Source organism: Lentinus tigrinus (genome assembly GCF_003813185.1).
Source record: "Lentinus tigrinus ALCF2SS1-7 unplaced genomic scaffold L226scaffold_21, whole genome shotgun sequence".
Lineage (NCBI taxonomy): Eukaryota > Fungi > Basidiomycota > Agaricomycetes > Polyporales > Polyporaceae > Lentinus > Lentinus tigrinus.
The window spans coordinates 147936-170364 of NW_027137930.1; the positions used below are offsets into that span (position 1 = coordinate 147936).

At 59.3% G+C, this 22429-nt stretch overlaps 9 protein-coding genes across 9 annotated transcripts; 5 read left to right on the plus strand and 4 right to left on the minus strand.

Annotated features, from left to right (window-relative positions):
• Positions 1-476: 476 nt before the first annotated feature.
• On the minus strand, positions 477-887 carry L226DRAFT_572844 (uncharacterized protein; the record flags this gene model as incomplete). The annotated part of the gene is made up of 1 exon (XM_067684738.1): positions 477-887. The coding sequence occupies one exon, from the start codon at positions 885-887 to the stop codon at positions 477-479; it is 411 nt and encodes a 136-aa protein (XP_067533296.1).
• On the minus strand, positions 743-2259 carry L226DRAFT_144764 (uncharacterized protein). Its single transcript, XM_067672385.1, has 3 exons — positions 1976-2259; positions 1024-1911; positions 743-968 (listed from the first exon to the last, which is right to left on the minus strand). The coding sequence occupies exons 1-2, from the start codon at positions 1980-1982 to the stop codon at positions 1070-1072; spliced, it is 849 nt and encodes a 282-aa protein (XP_067533297.1). The 5' UTR covers positions 1983-2259; the 3' UTR covers positions 743-968; positions 1024-1069.
• A 679-nt stretch (positions 2260-2938) lies between these two features.
• L226DRAFT_536900 (uncharacterized protein) lies at positions 2939-3661 on the minus strand. The gene is made up of 3 exons (XM_067681215.1): positions 3508-3661; positions 3325-3445; positions 2939-3209 (listed from the first exon to the last, which is right to left on the minus strand). Exons 1-3 carry the CDS (start codon positions 3584-3586, stop codon positions 3026-3028), a joined length of 384 nt encoding a protein of 127 aa, XP_067533298.1. The 5' UTR covers positions 3587-3661; the 3' UTR covers positions 2939-3025.
• Positions 3380-4326, plus strand: L226DRAFT_144802 (uncharacterized protein). Its single transcript, XM_067672386.1, has 2 exons — positions 3380-3441; positions 3543-4326. The coding sequence occupies exon 2, from the start codon at positions 3644-3646 to the stop codon at positions 4214-4216; it is 573 nt and encodes a 190-aa protein (XP_067533299.1). The 5' UTR covers positions 3380-3441; positions 3543-3643; the 3' UTR covers positions 4217-4326.
• Positions 4327-6464: 2138 nt separating this feature from the next.
• L226DRAFT_466439 (uncharacterized protein) lies at positions 6465-9390 on the plus strand (the record flags this gene model as incomplete). Its single annotated transcript, XM_067675979.1, has 10 exons — positions 6465-6890; positions 6946-7278; positions 7337-7684; positions 7904-7928; positions 8012-8068; positions 8139-8177; positions 8294-8313; positions 8390-8476; positions 8577-8657; positions 8749-9390. The coding sequence occupies 10 exons, from the start codon at positions 6465-6467 to the stop codon at positions 9388-9390; spliced, it is 2058 nt and encodes a 685-aa protein (XP_067533300.1).
• Positions 9391-10992: 1602 nt separating this feature from the next.
• L226DRAFT_572848 (uncharacterized protein) lies at positions 10993-13105 on the plus strand (the record flags this gene model as incomplete). The annotated part of the gene is made up of 12 exons (XM_067684739.1): positions 10993-11139; positions 11199-11352; positions 11423-11579; positions 11640-11742; positions 11817-11828; positions 11887-11983; positions 12050-12098; positions 12164-12173; positions 12235-12341; positions 12452-12615; positions 12687-12710; positions 12825-13105. The coding sequence occupies 12 exons, from the start codon at positions 10993-10995 to the stop codon at positions 13103-13105; spliced, it is 1305 nt and encodes a 434-aa protein (XP_067533301.1).
• A 3080-nt stretch (positions 13106-16185) lies between these two features.
• On the minus strand, positions 16186-16704 carry L226DRAFT_145080 (uncharacterized protein). Its single transcript, XM_067672387.1, has one exon. It carries the CDS (start codon positions 16600-16602, stop codon positions 16258-16260), a length of 345 nt encoding a protein of 114 aa, XP_067533302.1. The 5' UTR covers positions 16603-16704; the 3' UTR covers positions 16186-16257.
• Positions 16705-18560: 1856 nt separating this feature from the next.
• On the plus strand, positions 18561-20200 carry L226DRAFT_466575 (uncharacterized protein; the record flags this gene model as incomplete). Its single annotated transcript, XM_067675987.1, has 5 exons — positions 18561-18687; positions 18761-18934; positions 19052-19513; positions 19629-19777; positions 19883-20200. The coding sequence occupies 5 exons, from the start codon at positions 18561-18563 to the stop codon at positions 20198-20200; spliced, it is 1230 nt and encodes a 409-aa protein (XP_067533303.1).
• Positions 20201-21170: 970 nt separating this feature from the next.
• On the plus strand, positions 21171-22254 carry L226DRAFT_145110 (uncharacterized protein). The gene has a single exon (XM_067672388.1). The coding sequence runs from the start codon at positions 21516-21518 to the stop codon at positions 22188-22190; it is 675 nt and encodes a 224-aa protein (XP_067533304.1). The 5' UTR covers positions 21171-21515; the 3' UTR covers positions 22191-22254.
• Positions 22255-22429: the final 175 nt, after the last annotated feature.

Here is a 22429-nt window from a genome sequence, read left to right on the forward strand (position 1 = left end):
TTGAGAGATACGCTGGGTGAGTACATAAGTGCTTGATACACAGCGCCGCCATCATCGTGTCATGGCCCGCAACCGTTCTAAGTTGAAGTGCACTGTGCAATGCGGTACTGGAGTCGGCGGATTCGGCGGGACCTCTCACGTCACAGCTCTTCCGTGCGCACTCGGGTTCCTTCCAGATTTCATGAAGGTAGGTATTTAGCCGACTATTGAAATGAGATTGGGGGTCCATGCATCATGGTTACGGCTTTTTCAGGACGCGATAACATGATAGTACAGGTCCGAAGCATTGCCGTGTTCCGATACAAGATAGTACCTCGCGATGAGCGCGTCAAACGAGCCAACTCGCAATTCATGAGTCCCGAGGCGAACGCATATTTATGGTGCCCACATTCTGATGACCAAGAGTTTATACGGGATGGCAAAGGCGAAAAGCGAGCGGCCACTCACTGTATCAGAGCCGTCACGGCTAGGACCCTTCAAGCATCCCATGTGGACCGGAACTTCAGGCGACCGCTAGCCTGAGTCTTCGGCAGCATCTTCTCGAGAAGAGAGATGAGTCGTTCAGATTCCTCAGGCTCGGCGTGAAGTTCCGGCATAGCATCGAAGGGCTTGAAAGGTGGCATGTCAGCGACCACCAACTCCGCCTTCATCACGCAAACGACCTCCGCCTGCTCCAACCGATGTAACGCGTCATCGAGTCTACTCCAGTTCGATAGGCCTGGAAGGAATTTCGCTAGGCCCAGGGAGTAGTCGCCAGCATGGAGGAATATGATGTTGACAGTGCGGAGAGCGGGAGGTGCGTTTAGCAGGATCTCCGAGTTATGGACCAGGACATGTTCGTATATATTTCGGAGAACGGGGTCGGTGTCCTCATTGTTGGGAAACATGTGAAAGAACAACTGCAAAAATCTCAAGGTGATCGCAGAGACGAAGGCTCGGAGCTGTACATCCGGGAATGACTGAGGTATCTGGCATCACGTCAGCGACTCTGTGCAGTTGCGACAAAATGAGTAACAGACATACGCTGCGGGTCGTTGGTATTACCCATGGAGACCAGTTGCAACAACTCTTACATGGGTAACTGCACGCTCAAGCGAGTCAAGCTCGTCCCGAAGTCCGGGAGGAGTCGGCCTAGTGTCTCCGAGTAAAAGGCCACACGCTGGAAAGCGAGCAGCAATTCCTTCAACTGCCACTTGGGTTCCGAGTGACGGCAGAGGTCGACTACTCCCTGATACCCGGTCCACTTCTCTGTCGGAGTAGCGGACACGATACTGAGGGAGCGAGTGACCTGTGCTGTGTGATGGGCGGGGGAAACATCTCCGAGGGATGGAGCCGTGGCAATATCGGGGGTCCACATGCACTCCAGATCACCGACCACAAGGTGCTCTACCTCGCTGAACAGCGACAGTATTTGCGAGATAGGACCGGAGGTGTTGTCGAAAGTTGCAGCCAAGCCGATAGTGAAGGTGCCGAGGGTACGGTGCGTGGGAGGATGGGAGACCTGATTGGTGTGGTGTCGGGGGAAGAGGGTAATGCTGCCGATGGTCAGGTCGACGAGAGATGTCAACGGCTCCAACGCGTCCACTACGTCCTGTATGTAGACCTTTGGGCGAGCCTCCGATGTCTCTACGTTGAGATCGCCGTCGATAATGAGGGTGGAGATCTGGGCCGCAGCATACCTGGCGATGGCGAGCCAAGCCAAGAAGTCCGTGAGTCCTCTGCCGGGCTGTGTGAGCTGGCAAAACGTGGTGGAAAAGAGGTGGTGTTGGCAGGAAGGAAGCCAAGCACGGGAGACAAGAGCACCGGCGCGGAGTGCATTGGTGTCGTCGTGGAGATAGTCTATGATGTTGTCCGTCACCTCTCCGGGGACCACGCAGGATCGGGGCTGGGTACGCTCTGACGAGTGCATCTCTGGTAACACAAGGCGGTCAACCAACTTGCACGATAGCTGATGAGAGTATCACGGTATGCGTACCTGCCATCGGTTTGTGACTCGGAGGCGGGGTGTGGTGGTCGATGGTAAGCCTGGCTAAAGTACATATGTGTTCTCGTTCAGCGGTGTGCCGGACTGGCGTAAGTGAGCCGGCAGAAGCTCGCTGTCGTCGCGCTCTCCGGGAAGTACCGCACACATGTGCGGGCTCAGATTGTCTCAACCTCCGGCGGAGCGCAACTGAACGACTCACTCACTTGCTTCGATGTGGATGAAGCATCCACCTAACTCGTCATCCTCATTGCCAACACCCGACACAGTGACGTTGAGGGCCCTAGCACTGACTCTAGATCTTGAGAAATAGTTCGAACGGCACAGGCACGTGCACGTCAAGTTGACCAGGTCTACACAGAAGTAGTATTCTGTCGGCAATGAAACTTGGAGTTAGACAGATCAACCATACGCAGCGGCCTCTCCAGGATTGAGAGCATGTGGTCACGAATAGTGAGTTTGGCTGGACGCACGAGTCGTGTTCAAAGCACCATTTGCAGGAGCGCTGGGAAATCGAATCCGAGAAAGTATGATGCGATCTAGAGCCGGTCACTACTATATCTTGCTGGAGAATACATCGAGGACTCTGCCGCTCCCGGAACGCAATCTAAAGAATGAAGTACAATGAACACAAGCACTTGAAGACTTGATGACGACCCGTTCGGCGGTCTACTTGCCTCAACAGCTGATAGCGCATATAAAGCTCATCTTCGGCCTTCCTGAAACCCTTAACGCGATTGATCTCATGTCCTTGAAGTGATCTTGGTTGGCTTGATGGTCGGGAGCAAGCTGTACGTCGAGAACGTCTCTTGTCACCGGCCCCGGCAACTGCCGGCACGGTCTTCGAACCCGTGCTCGGGAAATTTTACACCCACCTCCCCCCCACCCATACTGTTCTAAGCACCCAATGTCGAGGAGCCCGAACGTCGGAAACATCACACCCCCACACGCAAAGAGTATGTTTCACTCCCATCACAATTCGTAACAGTAGCCTACGTCGTACATCATCATGAGCGGTCATTATCAGTCATACGCTTGCTCCTCTTAGATGAGGGTCCAGCTGATGCCGTGGAGACGGCCGACGTCCAGGCTGGCGAGCTGCTGGAACGCCGTCGGCGTGAGGTCAACGCTGCCGGGAGCGCACCCGGGGCAGGTGTCCGCGACGGTGACCGTGACGGTCTTGCCGTCGGGGCCAGTCACGACCATCTGGCGACCACACATTGGGTTCCTGTAGAGGGGTACGATGTCAGCATGCAGTCACAGCATAGCGAGTGAGACGGAGAGAGGGGTATGGGGCGAGGGCTTCCCTGCGACATGTTGGGGGTGCGGAGAGAGATACTCACGCGTTCGGGTTCGCTCCAGCGCCGGGGAAGCTGGTGATAGTGGCGACGTCGACGGCGACAATGAAGTCGGCGTCGGTGTTGAAGAAACCGCAAGAGCCGAGGCCAGCGGAGTAGAACGTGGCTAAGGGAAGCAAGCCGTCAGCAACGGTTCCGGACAACGTAGAAGTGCGAGAGAAGACGCACCATCACCACCCGTCATGGTCTGGGCGTAGCCGAAGGTGGCAGCGGAGAGGGCAGCAAGGAGGACAGCGGAGAAGCGCATGGTGAAAATGATAGAGAGTACTGAGTGGGGAAAGGCACCGGGCCAAAAAGAATTGTGATGGAAAGCGAAGGTGAGTTACAAACTGAAGAACTCGAGCTGCAGCCGGCCCTCCTTATATACGGTCGTGCGGGCAGGGCAGGCGCGCGGCCGGGAGGTCATGCTGCCATGATTCATCGGACATCGAGCGCACGGAGTTACGGCCATCAGGGCACCATCTTTGCATTGATTGATGGTTCCGGCAGGGCGGAGGCTAGGTTTCAGTGCGAGGTTGATGGCCCATTGAGTCCTGTGTATGATGAACTGCGGCCATGCGCACGGCATCGAGTAGAGAGTTTTCGAGATTCACTTCTAGTAGCGCAGATGTGCGTCCCGGGTGCGAGCGTCGGAATGCATGAGCTATGGTTGGTGTTCGCGGCTCTAAGAGGGCTCGCTGCGACTTGTGTTGCACTCGACAGTGTCGCACAGCCCAGAAGCAATTGCACGCGACACAGACCTGCGGAAGGCTTTGCTGTTAGCGACACTGTAGAGACAAGCAGCGCGTACAGACGTGTCCACCCACCGTCTATCGTGGCTGGCCAGGCCCCGACACGCCGCGCGGGATCGTATGCGTTCATTGGCGGTTTCATGTAGTTCCCAAGGTGACGGGGATGCCATCTCAGGCCTAGGTCGAGCCTGGCTTGTGCTCACCGCCTCCTCGGCTGCTGCCTGGTCGTATGTGCGAAGCGCAGCGCACTCTGGCGGTAGCAAGGTGGTCAGCATCATCGGCCCGAGCTGGATTGCTAAACACGGTACCTTGTGTGTTCTGCCAGCTCATGATCGTGCTGAGGGGCTTGACGTCGGGGACGCGTTTTGCAGAGGCGCTGTCGCTACCAGCGCATGATCATCAAGTCTGTCCGTCGATAGTAGGCAAACTTCATGGGCGATACGCGGCTCGGGCAGATGTACGAGGGCTATTAGAAGTCTCTATGCGGGCCGAGTGTACGCATGCGAAGTCACTGACCATGCTGTTTGAACGATGAGGAGTTGGAGGAGGAGGAGGAGGAGGAGGAGGGGCCCGCCGCTGCAGTGGTCGAGACGCTGTGACAAGCGCCTGTCACATAGTGACTAAAAGTCACGTGCGCGTGAATAGAGTCACGAAACCGGCACGCTGCCCGGAATGCTTCAAGTCGCCTGGGCCTTTGTACTGTATTTATTCGCAGACGACGCCGGCTTAAACTTGAAGCTTCTGCTTCATCCTCTTTGTACGCCTTGGTCAACGGCCACTTCACCACCTTCACTCTTGACCAACATCAAGATCAAGACCTGCGTCAAGTTCCATAGTTCCGCGTGCTTCAAGCGAACAGGAGGTAGCAAAGGAGGTTTCATGACTTGCGTTGTGGTGAGTGTCTATTGATGGTCGGGTTGTGTGGTTTTCGATGGTGGCATTTGAGACGAAGAGGAAGATTGACTGGTCTTGAGTCTCCGGCATGAGGGACGCTATGGCGATGGTGTGCCACTGGTCGCCAAGCGAGAGGTAGTTATCGCCTTTTCGCCTCAGTATAGCTTGGGTGGCCCGACTACATGCGAAGATGGACGATCTGGATGTCACAAGGCTTGGTTGTTTGAGGCCGAACGCTTTGTCGTTGAGGTGCGATCTCAGTCAGTCTTGCGGCATCCGGTATCCTCTACAGCTCATATGTCGCACCTATGTCGGACTGGAGTATCCATTGCTGGAAGCATCGCGATATATGCGCGCTCAGAAGCACCGCGCCGAAGGTGGCGGCAGTTGCCCTGGAATACATACTGCGGAACGCGTGGATATATGCGCTACCCAGATAGTCGCCACGGCTCAAGCCATCCATCTTCGATGTGTGCAGGTATGGACTTCGAGCATCTCGTTCTCAACGGACGAAGTGACCGGTCTATTGGACAAACACTGTCCTGGGGGAATTCGGTGTCCGGCTGAAGCTACGAGCCCGCGCGTCGAGGGACAGCTTTTGCGAAGCAGGCCTATGCGACGAAAAGAGTCACACGATTCAGCGTGGACTCTTCGTGAACTTCATAGCAGCGCTTCGGGGCGGTTCGCTGTCGGTGCTCAAACGTACCTATCGAAGCCATCATCACGTCCGGATCCGTGAACTCGAGCCAAGAGTACGTTGGACCGTTGTTCTGGACGGAGTTGGTTCCAGAAGAAGGGAATCAACGAGGGCCCGCCGCCGCCGAACTTGTGCCGACTCGGGCAATGCACTTGGCATAGCGCTGGAGGCACAAGGTGATGCTGAACCAGCTTGGTGGTACCTGTTCGTCCTGATCTAGTTGCGCTCGACCTTGGGCATATATACGCATAGGGCACATGCACGGGTGTGTTTCCACCCCCTGAGATCAGCCTTCAGCGAGCAGTCCCTGCAACCATGGTACGGCATGCGGCCGGTCTATCCGACACTTGGCCACCCTCGCATGCATCTCGTGGTCCCGCTTGCTTCTCCTGCATGCCGACTATCTCGTCAGATGCTGACCGACTTCACTTGCAGACATGAGCCGTGTTGTGATAGACGTGAGCTCACGAGAAAATTCTCCCAACCGTAACGTTGCACGAGGGTCGATGCACCGCACCCGCTCCAAACGCGCTGCTGTCGGGGACGTCATCGAGTTGACCGACTCCGATCCTGAAGAGGTACGCCCTGGACCCTCGCAGCGTCAACGATCGTCTCGAAGCAAATCAGCTGCTGCGTCGCAGCAGCGGAAGGGCAAGGAGAGGGCTGAACCAGTTGCTGGACCATCTGGCATACGCAATGTCGAACCTCCGCGCGCCGCCCCTCCTGCTCCCGCCCCCGCTCCGCCTAAGCAGTTGCCTCTCTTCCTACCTGAGCTGGACGACCCGTTCAATATCTTCGCGCACATGCATGTGCGTCCACCTGCACCCGCGCCTATCGCACCTGTTCCTGCACCTGTTGTCGATGTAGATGCGGTACCTCTAGCAGACCCGAGGCCGGAACCTGTTCCAGTGGCCCCCGAGCCAGAGATAGTCGTGGACGAGGACATCCCCTTCGACGCCTACGTCGCTCAAGTGCTCGAGATCATCCCAGACGTTCTGCCGACGCACGTCTTCTCCCTTATCGAACGATACTATCCGAATGCGAAGGAGAAAGTTGTCGAAACCGTCCTCCACACGCTTTTCGAAAACCCGGACTACCCGAAGGCGGATACGAAGGGTAAGCGAAAGCGAGAAGAGTCACAAGAGGAGCGTGTGGTAAGGCCCAAGATCGACTACGGCAGCAAGGAACGGCAATTCGAGCGCGGGGTGTGGTACACCCCCCTCGCCCTAGTGAGTCCGTGACGTTCCTCAAAACGGGCGTCGTTCGTTGACCGTCGGATTGCAGATGTATCTGGAGTCCGAATTCTTGGATATACCCACGGCACACATCCGGGAGACGTTCCGCGCATGCAACTCGCTCTATGCACCGACGTATCTCTTGCTGCTTGAGCAGCAGCAGAGCAATGCCCCGCCATATAGGACGATGACGCGCCCTCGCCATAAGGGCAAGGGTAAGCGCGTGGCGCAGCACGACGATGACTTGGAGAGGGAGATGCGATGGGTCAGGGAAAAGCTGGACGAGGAGGAGGCGAAGCGGGCTGCGGAGGTGGAAGAGGAGCTGAGGGTACAGGAAGAGGGCGGGATCGAGTGCGGGTGTTGCTTCTCGGAGTATCCGTTCGTGCGTACCCTATACCACCGTTATCCCAACATCGCTCTCATCTCATATCGACGCGCAGGACAAGATGGTGCAGTGCCCCGAGGCGCACCTGTTCTGCACGACGTGCATGATGTCGTATGCGGAGACGAAGCTCGGCGAGCACGACGCGCGGATCGTCTGCATGGACCAGTCTGGGTGCAAGCTGCCGTTCCCGGAGACGGAGCTGCGGCGATTCCTGACCCCAAAGCTGCTCGAGCTGTACGAGCGCGTGAAGCAGCGGAAGGAGATCGAGGCCGCGGGGCTCGAGGGGCTGGAAGAGTGCCCGTTCTGCGACTACAAGGTCGTCATCGAGAACGAGCAGGAGCGCCTGTTCCGCTGCGAGAACGAGGCCTGCGGCGCGGTGACGTGCCGACAGTGCAAGAAGCTGGTGAGTGTGTCCGCCGCTGTCAAACCCTGGTGCTTGTTGCCTGCTGCTGTTCCCTGTTGTCCGCTGTGTCGTTTCTGGCTCGGGCCTTGTGGTGCTTGGCCACGTTTCACGTGGAGCCTTCCCTGGACCACGTTTGTTCGCCGCGGTCTCGCTCATGGGGTCTGTAATGGAAGGCCGAGCTGCTGACAATCGTCTTCCTTGCACCCCGGTCGACAACAGGATCACCTGCCAAAGAGTTGTCAAGGTGCGTCGCCGCCGCGTTCGTGGTGTTGCTGGGGTCCCATCGCTGACACGCCCTGTTCCGCTGCCGCCCCCATATCGGACGAGCAGAAGTGGACGACGACAAGAAGCTCGATGTGCGACACGCGATCGAAGAAGCGATGAGTGCGTCCTTCCCGTCTGCCCGCCATTCGCTGATACCGTTCTTGGGGCTGACAACTGGACTCGGTCGCAGCCGCCGCGCTGATGCGGAACTGTCCCAAGTGCAAGAAAGGTGCGTCTGCCATCATTGTTTCGACGGAGATTGCGTTGGCATGATTCTGAACGCCGTCGTCTCTTTCTCTTTCAAATGAAATGCTGCGGCGGTGCTCCGATGCTCGTGCGGATTAGCGTTCATCAAGGAAATGGGGGTGCGTGCATCCCAGCCTTGTCTGTAGACTGTCCGGGTGCGAACTCATGTCTTTGTTCCGGCGTCCACGAATACAGTGCAACAAGATGACATGCCCGAATTGCGCGACCCTATCGTGCTACATCTGCCGCAAGGTGATCGTGGGCTACGAGCACTTCGCACAGGTGAGTACCGAGTACTGAGTGGCTGCGCAACGCATTGTCTCAGTCTGGCCGTCTCCTCCGCCAAGCCCCCGCTAACACTACTTTGTGTCACTCGTAGCAGCCGGGCCCGCACGCAGGCAGGGTTGATCCCAAGAAGTGTCCTCTGTGGGACGCGTCGGTAGAAGGACGCCATAGCGACGAGGTATGCAGACAACCCGCTATCCCATCCCATCCAATCCAATCCAGGCCGCTCTCTCGAGCGTCGACACGGGCACTGACGCACACGCCGATAGGTCACCGCGGCCGCCAAGAGAGCGCTCGAAGAGTACAAGCGCGCGCATCCGGACCTCGACGAGAAGGACATCGCCGTCGAGCTCCCGCCCCCGCCCCCGCCCGCGGCGGGGCCATCGCGCCAGGGCGGACACATGCACGGGCACGGTGCCGTGCCGCGCGGCGGGGTGCCGATCCCGCAAGTGCACATCCCCGTGCCTCCGCCCCGACTGCCTGCGTTCGGTGCGGGCCGCCATGGTAGGGCTGTCCCACTCCCGCCGGCGGCTCTCCAGGACGCCATGTTTGCTGGTGCTGGTGCTGGTGGTGTTGGCGTTGGTGCTTATCACAATTTCGCCGGCGGCGTCGCTGCTGCAGCACCCCACGCGCACGCCCACAGGCATCATCGCCGACAGCCTCAGCCTCAGCCCGGGCAAGTGATCGAGCACCATCATAACCATGCCGCGCCGGTGTTCAACGTGCAGGTGCACATCAACCCGCCCCCCATGCAGCCTCAGCCTCAGCCTCAGGCCGCCCCCGTGCCTCTGCACGCTCCGATGTTCCAGCCGCCGCTGAACCTCCCGCCGCTGCCCGCACTGGCGAGGGCTCGGGTCCCAGTGGCGCCTCCGCCGCCCCGAAGGTCTGCACGCAAGCGAGGCGGACGATAAGCCGGTGCGTCACTAATCATCAATCAGGCGTCATCTCTTCGTCGTGTCCTGCCTTCTGATGCGCGATCTGCAGAGGAGTCTTCAAAATAACTTACAATAGGCTGACTCTGGCTCTGGCGTCCGGTACCAGTAATATTCTGCCCCTCGGGATCAATATTGGTCGACGAGGGATGCTGCATTTCCTACCCTATCTTAATGCCCAGCGGTGTAACTCAAGCATCTGTTACCCTGTTAGAACTCAGAACCTGTTGCGCGTATTTGATCCCGGCCTTCGCAGATGATTCGCCGCCGGAGCACGCACGTTGACGGGTTGGGTCGATCGTGCGGCGATCTCGCGGTGCGGACGACGCGGGCGGGCGTGTGCCACAGCCGCGATGCAAGCCAAGATCAGCGTCAGCGATGCCAAGGCGCGAGGACCGTGTTCTAGTGAGTGGAGGGAGGCAACAATCGCTCCCTGCACAGGCGAGAGGTTTGTTTTACTTGGAACTTGGAGGTGAGACGCGTCTTGATTGGCCCCGGTGCGCGCAGCGGATCCGAGGGGTTATCGACTATCTGTTGAATGTTCTGTCCAGTGTCCGCCGTGCGGACACCGGGCGAGCTGGGCACTGGCGACCGCGTTCTTTTTCGCGCGTCGCAGAAGCTTCATTGAGGGTTGCGAAGGCAGCGATAGCGGTTCTGTGCAGTGTGCGCGGACGCCGCTGTGCTCGTCCGCAGCGAGAAGGGCTTGGAATTGGTGACGAAAGACGGGTTTACCGTTTGATCGAGGACGAAAACGTTAGCCGGCTCGGGTCGGTACGTATGGGTATGGGCACAGAAGCGCCAGGCTAGTGAGTACTGCCACACCGAAAGTGGGGATCTGCCGGGGATCTTGCTGCTTATTCACCACCACCCCACGTCGACGTCGACATCCCACGTCTGCGGACTCGTTTCACCTCCTCCTGCTGAGTCGAAAATTAAGACGTTGAGGACGCGAGGGAGCGCGATGGGATTGCACATCTGGGATTGCAGCACAGACGCACAGCTCGTGATGAAACTCCCGCGCGAGGGCCACAGGTGATTTCCGCCTGGGCGAGCGATGCGTGAAGATGAAGCGCAGCGCGACGACTCCACCTTTGCGCACAACGAAAGGGCTCTAACCGTGCTTGGCTCTGGCCCGTCATTGGCCGGCCTCGGTCTTGGCGAATCGCATGCGCTGGCGGGGGACTGATATGGGTCCGCGAAGTCGACAAAGGCCCAGCCGAGCACAAGCTTGGGTCTCGTCCTGCGTAATTATAAATGGCCGAGAGGGTGGGGCCGTCCGCCTGTCGAGCACGCTGTGCGTCTTCGGTCCCTGCCTGGTGCGAGTCTGCCCTTCTCTGTCTTCTAGCCTTTTCGCGGCGCGGTCTGCTGTCCCCCCCCGTCGCCCGCTCTTTCCATTGCATTTCCATTCCTTATAATTCCCTTGCACCCCGTACGCTTATCTCTCGCCACCCTCTTCATCCCTCTCATCCCCCCCATCCTCCCTCCAGCCGCCACTCCAACCCCTGGTCTTGGGTTCTCCCGTCCGTTTCGCTAGATCAACCTAGACCGTGCAAAAAACTCGCAGTCGTCTTCGTCTTCGACATGCAGTTCTATAACAACAACAACCAAACTCACGTCGCGCTTGCCACAAACGCGGGCCAGCCTCTCCCGATGGCCGAGCATGAACCCATGCCGTCCATCAAAGTCAGCCCGCTCGCGCGTCGTATACACGGTTGGAGCTGGCAGGCGGTACGTCGCTTTTCTACCATGGTGGCGTCAGATCCTAAGCGCCCATTATCCGCACGCAGTTCCCTATCGGTATGGGTACAGGGGCAGTCTACGTGACCATGTCTGGACTCAAGCAGCACTCGGGTGTGCTCACCAACGTCGAGACGTTCTTTTACTTCCTCAACATCGCTCTCTTCGTCTTGAACACCACGACCCTTTTGCTGCAGCTCATCCGTACGTCATCGCGTCTATCGATGTCGTTCCTCGACCGTCGTTGACTTATGCTCCCCTCCGCGCACCCCAGTGTATCCCAAGCAAGCTCTTCGTCTCATCAAAGATCCCGTCAAGGGCATCTTCGTCCCTCTTGTCGTCCTGTCGTTCGCTACCATCTTGATCGGTACCGTCAAATACGCTGTCCCTACCGGACACATACACCCTGGTTTCATATATGCCCTATTCTGGTGCGTGCCTCTTCGTCTGTCGAGAACACAGGGGCAAGGTACGAACTTACCGTTTGCCAGGGTGTATGTGGTCTTCGCGTGCCTCGTCTGCTTCCCCATGCTCATGGTGTGGTTCAACTCCCCCCACGATCTGAAAACCTTCACGCCAGCGTGGGCGTTCCTGGTAAGCTGCGCAGCGTATAGAGTTTTCATCTCACCACTGATAGCCTTCTCGTACTGTTCTCTGCTCGGCCTTAGATCTTCCCGATGGTGAGATTTCTTTGACTCCGATGCGCATCGGAGGGCCGTGCTGACCTGGACGCACTAGATGCTGGTCGGTGTAGTTGGCTTCAATGTGCTGGACGTCATCGACTCGACAGAACAGCGCGCCATCGGTATTCTGCTCACATCATACGTCTTCCAAGGTTTGTGTTGCTCGAGTTCGCTTCGCCGCAGTCGGAGCGCATTGCTAAGCGGTACTGTACATTCAGGTCTCGGCTTCTTCATGACCTTCTTCTACATCTGCATATACATCATCCGGTACGTGCCTCGCCGGACTCGCAGCGCTTCCCGGGCCTGTGCTGACGCCTTCTGCACGCGTGCAGTATCATGACCGTAAGCAGGAACTGCACAAACGCCCAGGGCCCCAGTCAGTGTACTGACAGCTCCGAAACAGACGGGATTCATGGATGGCCACCAAGCCAACGGCGCGTTCGTCGCTGTCGGTCCCCCCGGATTCACTGCGCTCGCCCTGATCAAATTGGGCGCAAAGGCACAGGAAATGTACGTCTTCTCTCCTCCCCCCCCCCCCTCCCTCGTCATCTACGCTTTTCGGGCACTCCACTGATCCCCGACCTACCGGCCTTTGTCCCTTTCGTTGACGCGCGCTGCAGTCTGCCGGCGCATGGCCTGGTCAGCCCCGCGGCCGGAGAGATCTGGTATGCGACGTCCGTTATGTCAGGCCTCATGCTCTTCGGGCTCGCGGTGTTCCTGTTCTTCTTCGGCCTCCTTCCGTATTGGTTCAAGCTCCATAAGCACCTGAAGGAGATCCTTGGATGTGAGTACTCACTACCCCGCGATCTTCGGGGCGCCTCCAGCAGCGTACTAACTGCGCTCGCCCTTTGACAGGCTGGGCCCTGACCTTCCCGAACGGTACGTCGCCGCCGCGTCTTCCCACATGAGGAAAAGAAAAAAGCGCACACACTGACGAACATGCTCACTTCACTTCACTTCACTTCACTGCACTTTACTCCACTCCTCTCGCAGTCGGCTGGATCTCGACGATCCGCGTGCTCGGCGACGTGTTCGGCCTGCAGGGGTTCTACACCTGGCACCTGGTGATGACGATCCTCATGTGCACGGTGTGGGTCGTGCTCTTCGTGCTCACGCTGCTCGCGTTCTGCAAGGGCAAGATCTTCCTCGCGAAGCCCGAGGAGGTCATCCAGGACACCGTCGACCGCAAGGCCCTCTTCTCGCCCACCGCCTCCGCGCGCTCGTCCTTCCAGGGCGGCGCGCCGTACGACAAGGAGGCCGCGAACCGTGTGTGAGGACGAGGACCCCGCACCACCGCCGCTACCGCTACCGTTAGCAGCGGGTCCCGACTTTCTCCACCACTACATCACCATTCTCCTGTTTTCTTTTTTTTTCTGTCTTCTCCCGCCCTTTGCACGCACGCACGCACGCACCCCCCGGCTCTGGGGAGCTCACACGCATGTAGTCGTGGGGCTAGCAGCGGCCTGCAGGCAGCATCCGTATCCGTGTGTCGTAAGCTCGCGCCCGCGCTCCGTTCCTGAGTGTGTCAAGTGCTGCGAGTATCCGATAGTTGCCGGCGGTGCGTCCTCCTCCCGCTTGCGCTTGCGCTTGTGCTTGTGCTCGCTCGGCGGAGAGGGGCAGCGCGCTCGCGTTCCTACTCTTCTTTTTCATGATTATTCATGCACATGACCCGATGGACATAGTCGTTGTATCCGGCGCGCATACATAGACCACCTACACTGCACCACTGCACCACTGCACAGATGGACGCTCGGACGATCTTTTTTCTTGCACCTTTGTCCTTTGTCTTTGTCTCGCGTATCTTGTCTCTCGTAGATAGAGTTCTGGTCTCCCTCCCATCTCATCCCATCCCATCCCCCGCACACACTGACATTGCCCATCGTCATTGACATCGCCTAGTAGACTACCACATCGCACCGCACCTGTAGATAGGAACAGCTCCGTGCTCCGTGCTCCGTGCTCCGTGCTCCGTGCTCGAGCGCTGGAGTCGTCGTTGTTGCTGTTCCCGCCCCTCGCTATATACGTTACCGTATACCTTACACTGACAGCTACCGCACACACACACATACATACATACCGTCGTCGTCCTCCTCGTAGTACGTCCTGCATATATCTATACCACCGCACGGCGCATCTGCCGTCCGAGCGTTGCACGTTGCACGCCGCCCGTTATACCATGTCCATGTCCATCATCGTTCGTCCCTCGTCCATCGTCCGTTGTCTATTCAAATCGCACGCATCGACGTCAGCCTGAGGTCGAGGTCCCTCTCGGCGCCCGAGACTTGAGGGTGTCCATGACGCAGTTCGATGCTGCTCTGCACAGCCAGTCAGGGCGACCGGCGACCAGCGACCAGCGAAGTTTTCCCGTTTTCCCGTTTTCCCGGCTTCCCGCCCAGGCGGCGACTCCATCGAGGCGGCGATTCGGGAATCGGCATTACATGTGGTTCCCGACCGCTGCTGCGCCCGGTGCCTGCTCAGTGCTCAGTACTCAGCACTCAATACTCAGCACTCGGTGCTGTACCTCGAGAAATCTGTGTGACTGCCGGGACTCGTATGCATCGCGAACTTCACCGAGTCCGGACAGGCTGAAGGGCATCCGAAGTTCAAGTTGCAATTGAACGCGACTCGGGCTCTAGCAGCTGGCCTGTCACTGGCGCCAGGCAGTGGGTGGCAAGGTTTTTCTGGTCAACGCGAACGTCCGTGTCGTCCGTGTCGGTGTCCGTGTCGGTGGTGCAAGCATACACGCTCTGAAACGGGCTGGGATAGCACTGGACGAACGAGGACCGTGACGACCACTGGCAGCCCGTACGACTTAGGACTGCAGCAGTGGCCAATGCCCGGCTGGCACCGCCCACCGCCGTACTACTGGGAATGGAGCTGGGACTGGGACTGGGAGTGAAGTCTGACATCCGAGTTCCGCCACCCCGATCCCCCTCGGCGTAGTGCGATCTTCGTATCACGCCGCACGGTGCATGGTGCACGGGGAACTCTCCCCGGCGCCGTTCATCCTGATGCGGGGCCACAAGCTCGCGGGCTCACGGCAGTACCGTTCTCCCTTTACCCTTTACAGCGCGGCTGAGAGAGACTTGTTTGTTGTATTCAAGATTGGCAGGCCATGATCGTGTTCATGTTCAATTCATCGGGTAGATCATCTATGTACGATGTATGATGTATGAGTACACAACAGAACAGAACAGGTTCGAGGATTCTCGGGCCGCCAAGTTCCAAGTTCCAAGTTCCAAGTGCAGCAGGCTGCTTGCCAGTGTCGAGGGGCTGCCTGTGCAAGATGAGACTGCGAGATGAGATTGCGAGATGATTGCGAGATGATTGAGATTGCGAGAAAGTTGTTTCAACAACTCGAGACTGGAGACCCGCCAGGCTGCGGCTGCGCCCGCGGCCGCCACTTTCTGAGTCCAACTTGAAAGCTCCCCGCACCAGCCACTGGGCACCGGCAGTGCGCCTGTCACGGTCCACCTCCATGATCTGGATCCGCGAGGTGGCAGATATCGATCGGATGGGGCGTATCCGAGTACGGTTCCGAGTTGTCAGAGAGTTTGGGATCAACGTTCAACTCCTAACGCGAGAAAGTGTTGGGTCGTTGGGCACTGGTATGCATGCGTCGGGTCCTCGGCCCTGCGCAGGGTTGAAGGTTGAAGGTTGAAGGTTGAAGCTGGATGATGGACGGATGCGACGAAGAAGCCTGAGGCGGACCGTGACTGCACAGCTCTATCCACCGCGACCCAAACACGAGAAGTTGTTGGGTTGTTTGAGCTCATGATGCGCATGCGTGCGTGCGGGTCCTCGGCAGACTCAGGCTGCGCTTGAAGCTTGAAGCTGGACGGATGCGACGAAGAAGACGGACTGCGGCCAGCGCGGTGCGGTGCGGCGCGATCCTCGGGGTCGGGAGCGGCGGCGGATCGTCCTCAGGCTCTTCCCATCTCCCATCTCCCATCTCCCACTTCCCGTTGTGGACAGAACTGTCAACGAGAGACCAACTTGCACCATTTCCCGTTGGGGACAGAACTGTCAACGACGCGAACTCGTCAGGCTGCGAAACCAACTCGGTGAGGAAAGGCACTCTGACACTCTGGCACTCTGACACTCTGACACTCTGACACGCGGCCCACGTTCCCAGCCAGCGGGGGCACACTCGGCGCGCGGACGCAGAGCTGATCGCAGAAGCCGCCGTCCTCCCGCGAAGCCCTGAGCCTTGCACTGCGCCGCCGCAGACCGTGACCGTGACGAAAGTCGGGTCTGCGGTTCTGCTGGGTTCTGGGTTCTGACGGTGCCCCCCGCCTGTGAACGGGCGGCCCAGCGGAGCTATGACTCTGAGAATCAGACACTCATCACGAGAGCAAGTCGCAAGTCGCATCCATGGTATTGATACATGAGTGAGTTCCCAAACGCATGCGGTCCCCAAGTTGCTTCAAGTTCCCACAGGCCCGGACTGTCGAGACTGGCCGCAGATGGCGTATGTCCGTATCATACGCGCCGTCCAATAAGGACGTCGGTCGCGGGCCCCAGCACGGTGGATTGCGGAGATACACGACAAAGGCAAAAAGACAAAGGGAGCGGGCACCCGCCTGCAGCCTGCAGCCTGCTTCCCAGACGAACTAGCGAACGCACCGTCGAGCACGAGCACGAGCACGAGCACTTGCGGACTCGGACCCGGGGCGCTGACAGGACCACCACAGAACCTACCCGTTAAAGATAGATCATGGGTGCTACGTATCATGCGGGTGCGTAGCGCGACTCGCTGTTGTGTGCCCATTCGTCCGGGGGGACGGTGTGTGTTCCCGACCGTGCCGTAAGGGTGGCCGTCGAGAACAACGGTGGATGGCTGCGTTAGGGCCGCAGTTTGCACAACGCCGGGGCTGGCGTGGGGACAGGCCGCGGTGTTTGTGGTGGTGAATGGTGAATTCGTCTGTCAAATCGCGGTGGTCAGCTTCAGGTGGGAGGGAGAGCCTCGGGCTGACGTGAAGCTTACTACTGCTGCTTGCGCGAATAGTGGCGGTAGCAGATGGGTTGGCCACCCCGCCTAGGATCGGAACAAAGAGAACCGCGTCGAGGAGGTCTCGCAGCAGCATCTAGTATTTGCCAGCGTTCTGTTTCTGTTTCTGTTTATTGCAATATTCGTGGTCGAGAAGCGAATCAGTGATGACCTCCGGAATCGGAATAAAGTGCGGTTCCAGTTGGGACCACCCCACCGGGCAGACATTGTCAGTTCCTGGGCGATAGACAAGATTGGAGACTCGCGGCATCAGTTCCGTCAGAGTTCCCGATACAATTCCTGCTTCATTTGCACGGCGTCCACGGTGCGTCCGGGCTCTTCACGTACCCCGCCTTTGGCTTGTGCCCCTGCCCCGCAAACTCAGGCGCACCGCCGGGGAAAATTGCGGACGGTCGTCATATACCCCACAACGGACAGAGCATGTGGTTTGCGAGGGCATGGCGCTCCGAGAGAGCGTAGCTTGGGGGATGGTTTGGCCGAGAAGCGTGGACAGTGGGTCATCGGGAGGAGACGTCGCACTGGCGAGCACAGCACAGACGGCGGACGCCGCGCGGAGGGCGAACTTCAATTATACGGGGGGCGGCTATCAGGAGTTTACCAAATGAGGGCGGGAACATCGCTCGCACCTCAAAATCGCCGGAGGAGAGCGCCGGGCAGCGCCTTCGCATCGCTCCCGAAAAACTTCCCCTCCGCCGCGCGCAAGTAGTGTGTGCAGTCTGTCACCGCGGTGTGCCCTCTGACGTGCCGGGGCCACTGTCTGAGCTCGCGCGTGCCCAGCTGGCGGCACGGGCTGCAGCGGGAGCGGATGACACCACCGCCCGAACTCCGAGTCTACACGGCCCTCACATCGATATTGAACCTTCTCGGGGATGCGATCCACGTCGATGTGGGCGAAACGGCATCTGGGTTCACACCCCTCCGTCTCCTCATCACAAATTGAAGCTGAACGGCGGGCCTTGTTTGCAGGACACACCATCGTGATTCGCCATCGCAGCGCAGACACATCACTCAACCGCCGACAGGATCCACGGGGCGAGAACAAGGTTCTTTCGATGGGCGATTGGGCTCATCATCTTCAGATTCGTCCGCCGGGGCGTGACGCCGGTGGCCTGCGCAGCCCCCAGAGTCGCGGAAGCATGTCGTAAGCACGCTTCGTTGTGTCCAGTGCGTCCGAGCAGCACTCGTGTGCGTCACCCGCATCGCTGTAAGGGTACAGTAGCCGGTTCCATTAATCTCTCTCGCCGTCCGACGAGATCAGAGGGCTCCGGCGTCGTGCCAGAGCCCTCTTCGCGCGTCTTCCCCCCGTACTTTGCCGCATTGCACCGGATCACAGAGCGTGGCAGGAGTTCTTCTTCTCGTACTACTGTCCTCGCCTTCGCGTTCAATGGGATGATTGTCATGCGGCGATGCACGTTCAGTCTGCGGCTCTCCCCACCCGACCGATTGGGTCGCTCCCTCGTGCTTCCCAGTTAGCGCGACCGTGGACGACGGGGCCATCTCCGGTGAATCTCTCAGCTCTCCTAGTGCGACTGCATTATGACTTCCTCTTGCGGCACAACCTTCCGGCAAGGCGCCTGCAATTTGGTTCATATGCCGTATGCCATGCCCGCCGTGGTTCGTCACTCGTCTCCCCCATTCGACCGTCCGCACCCGTTCCTGCCTCGGAGCGACTCGTCCCCGCACAGTTCTCTCTGCCCTTCATACTCCGAGTCCTCGACATGTCGTCCTCCCCGACGCCCCCCGCTGCGTTCCAGACCATCCTCGCCGGTCGCAAATGCTATCGCATGTCCAAGGACAAGAATGAAGTCGTCTGGCCCCCGCATCTCGAAGCCGCACTCATGGAAGGTGTGTCTCCGCTCTCGGTCGATGACGACCGTGCCCATCCGTGCACGTGTAGCTGACCGCCGCATCGGGCCAGGCCTCGAGAGATACGCCCCCGCCGAGTCCAAGTCGCCCCGCGGACTCACCCGGTTCCCGAACCGCAACAAGTTCATCTCGGAGTACATCCTCAAGAAAACGGGCGAGATCCGCACCGCGAAACAGGTCGGGAGCCGCATCCAGCAGCTCCGCGACACGAGCGCGGGGAAGCACAGTGAGTAGCAGTCGCGTTCTCCTCTCATGGCTGCGCCCCCGCCGTCCGGCAGCCTGTCTGGTCCCCTGCTAATCGCGGACGTTCTCTTCTCTTCTCGATCCGTCTGTCTTCTTCCAGTCATGAAGGCCATATCGGATCGCCACTACGAGATGATGCACCCCACGAGACCGGCGAGCGACATGGCGATGGCCGACGGCTTGGCCAGCGGCAGCACCCTCATGGCCCCAGCCGTCAACCACGTATGGATCAGCGTGCCCCCGGCGAACCAGGCGTGGCCGCTCTCCAGCGAGGCCTACGGCCAGCCCGCGCCCTCCCGGCAGAGCGAAGTTAACGTGCTCGGGCACTCGGCGTACCAGTGGGTCGAGCCGCGGTCCCTGCGCACGATCGACCCCACCGTCACGTTCAAGTCCATCTCGCCGTTGCCGCTGTTCTCGAGCTTCAGCGTGTTCTGCGGGAACACGGTCCTCCACGTCGACCAGCCCGCCGTCATGGGCGTGCGCGACGCCGCGGACGGCGCGTCGTACCTCCACTACACGAAGCTCGCCCCGGGGTACTGGGACACGCTCTGCAGCTGCACAGGTATGTCGTCCCGTCATCCCTTCCATACGCCACGTCGTGCACTTCCCTGACTCCCGCCTCTTGTCGTTGCTCGTTGCCGTGTTCGGAACCTACACTGGTCTCGCCGTGGCACCAGACCTCTCGCCGTACATCATCATCCAGGAGATCACGAAGCAGGGCACCGACGGCACGCAGAAGCCGGCCGGGATGATGTCCATCCACTACCACTTCACGACGTCCCCCGCGGACGCGCTCTCGCCCTTTGCGCTCAACGACGATCTCGAGGTGCGTGTGCCCCGTCGCTCCCTTCGCTCTTCTCTTCTGACGCCGTGACTTACGCTTACGTGTGTCTTCTCCCTCTCTCCCCCCCCCCCTCTCCCGCGTGTGCAGAACATCGACTACGACGCGGACGAGGCGCCGGGGTACATGAGCACATGCTCGGACGGCGCGTACGCGAGCGACAGGAGCAGCTCGCCGTCGTACAGCACCGCGCCCGGGTTCCAGAGCGTGCCTCTGAGCCCGGCGGACTGGGTGCCCGCCCCGGACTGGGCGTCCATGATCGCCCACTCCCACTCCCACTCCCAGTCGCAGTCGCAGGCCCAGGCGCAGGGGCAGGCGCAGGGGCAGTTCCCGGCGGGGTACTATGGGATGCAGCCGCAGCCACAGTACTCGCCGCCGCACTCGCGGAGCTGGCCGGCGACGATCTGAGCGGTGCCCGTTGGATTCGGGGATTCGTCTGTTTTTCTGTCTGTCTGTCTGTCTCGTCTTGTTTCTCGTCCTGGACGTTGTCGCCGTTATCACGCTGCTCTCCTCATGAGTCATCGTGGCTCATTCATACCTTCTATGCCTTCCCTTTTGTCTCGTCCCTTTGCTCATCTCTCCTCTCCATCTCGCCGCTCGCCGCCCGCCGCCATCTCCGAGTCACCCTATCCTCTCATAGTTATCGTTTTTTTTCCCCATTCATTGCATAGCTCTCCCGATATCCCGCCCGTGCTCTCTCACATTACTCGCTACGTTACCCTAATTTATGCCATCTCTCTCGAGTCTCTCTCCCTCTCTCTCCTCGAGTATCTTTGTATCTACATAGGCTACTGCTAGACCGCGCTCGGCTCTCATCCTCTCATCCCGGCTCTCATCCGCTCAACTTCATCGCATCTCATGTACACTAGTACTACCCAAGTTGCATCCCGAATGCCATATCATCGCATCGTCGCATCATCGGTTACATATCCATCCCTCTACAACACTTGCTCGAGAGAGAGCACCCCCCAGCCTGAAGCGTGCACGCCGATTCGGCAGCCTTGCCAGTGAAGGCGTCAACGTTTCAACTTTGGAACAACGACAACGACAACTTGAACGACAACTGCGGACTTGACGCCAAGGTTACGCCACTGGCGGCTGCACCCTGCAGGGTCGGAGTCAGACGCCCAGAAGCAAGTACTCCTCTGGATTCTGTACTCAATTATCACTATCAAAATAAGTTCGACGTGCTCCCATATTCCCATATGCACAGTGGGTGCACAACGTGAAAGCGGCGTAGGTCGACTCGACCTCGATAATGTTAACGATAGCCACCGTCTCCGAGTCCGAGTCCCGGCGGGCCGTCATGCCAGTGGATGATGGCAGTGATTCCTGAGGCCTGATTCCTCCTTGAGCCCGGGGCTTCGTGAGCTTCTGGACGTTGGAGGGAGCGCGACCGATCCCGACAATATGCCCCTCTTGAGACGCGCAGCAGACTTCTTGCAGTTGCTCGCCATCTCGCCATCTCAGGATCAGGACATGCGCATCCGATTCCTCGTCCAGGGCGCACTCAGGGACCAGGGTGCGGCGACTCTGCAGCCTGGGACTCAGAGCGCCGGCGAAAGCTTCGCGCAGACGCGCGGGCCACCCAAGGCCGGGGGCGAGTCTATTTCCCGAACTTCGACGCGGACACACAAACCCTCCGTTCTTCTCGTCGTGAGCTTAGGGTGCAGATCGCGATCCGGCCGCCCGCGCTGAATATGTACAGTACGTGTGATGGCGGATGGCGGGGGGGCATCATGCGTGCGCGCTCTGGGCTGTCGCGGGAATGCAATGGGCCCGACCCGGAGCTATGGGTTTTGCGGGGGCGAGCCCGAGGCCGTCGGGGACGTTGCGGTACTTCCTGGAAGGTGGAAGTGTGCGCTGTGCCTTTCGAAGAAGAGGTGGGTTCGATGTTTGGAGTGTCTCAGTCGCAGCCAGCTGGGTGCAGCCAGTGGCTGCAGTGCACACTGCACGGTACTCGGGCCCACCTTTCGTCCCCCCTCGCGTCACCGTACGTCGATTCGCAAGTTCGTCCGATCGCACGCGCGGGGGCATATGGGCGCGTCGTGCACATCGTGCGCACCGTGTGGGCACGGCATTTGCGCGGGTGGCAGGGAAGCGCGGCTTGGGGGCCATTCGCGAGGGAGCGACGAAGTGCGGAGGCGGCCTCGGTCCCGGCGGGCGCGCATGCGAAGAGTGTCAGTGGACATACGTTGTCCAAATTTCCCTCCCTCGGCGCCGCGTGGATGAGTGCGCGACTTCTTCAAGTTCTTGTTCTGGTCTGAGTGCAGGATGCCAGTATTGGGAATATGCTATGATTAGTCGAGACGCCTGGGCGGCGCTGGTTCCATGGTTCATGCATGGGTGGGCGTTGCCGGATGCGGCGCGTGGGCGCTGGGGGGAGAGGGTTTTGTGAATTCGTCGATCACCCCGGAGGATTGAGAGGATGGCGAGATGTGCTCGAGATGCGGACGAGCGCGATGTGTGGGGGCGATGGATCTCGCAAAGCACAAATTGCAGTGGCAGGGCGCATGCAATCAGGTGGCTATCATTGAATCAGTAATATTGGGAGTCGAGACTCGACGTGATCGGAGCACGGAAGGAGGGACCGGGGGAGCGTCTCGTGAGCCTTCTACTGTAGCTCTTGTGCTTTCC

Bases quoted from the DNA above. Each gene is read 5' to 3' on its own strand.
- L226DRAFT_536900 (XM_067681215.1), bottom strand. From the start codon at position 3,586: ATGCGCTTCTCCGCTGTCCTCCTTGCTGCCCTCTCCGCTGCCACCTTC. The intron at 3,446-3,507 runs GTGCGTCTTCTC...TGCTTCCCTTAG, and splicing joins GACCATGACGGGTGGTGATG to CCACGTTCTACTCCGCTGGC. The intron at 3,210-3,324 runs GTGAGTATCTCT...ACCCCTCTACAG, and splicing joins GCTGGAGCGAACCCGAACGC to GAACCCAATGTGTGGTCGCC.
- L226DRAFT_144802 (XM_067672386.1), top strand. From the start codon at position 3,644: ATGGAAAGCGAAGGTGAGTTACAAACTGAAGAACTCGAGCTGCAGCCG.
- L226DRAFT_145080 (XM_067672387.1), bottom strand. From the start codon at position 16,602: ATGGGCACACAACAGCGAGTCGCGCTACGCACCCGCATGATACGTAGC.
- L226DRAFT_145110 (XM_067672388.1), top strand. From the start codon at position 21,516: ATGGCGGGGGGGCATCATGCGTGCGCGCTCTGGGCTGTCGCGGGAATG.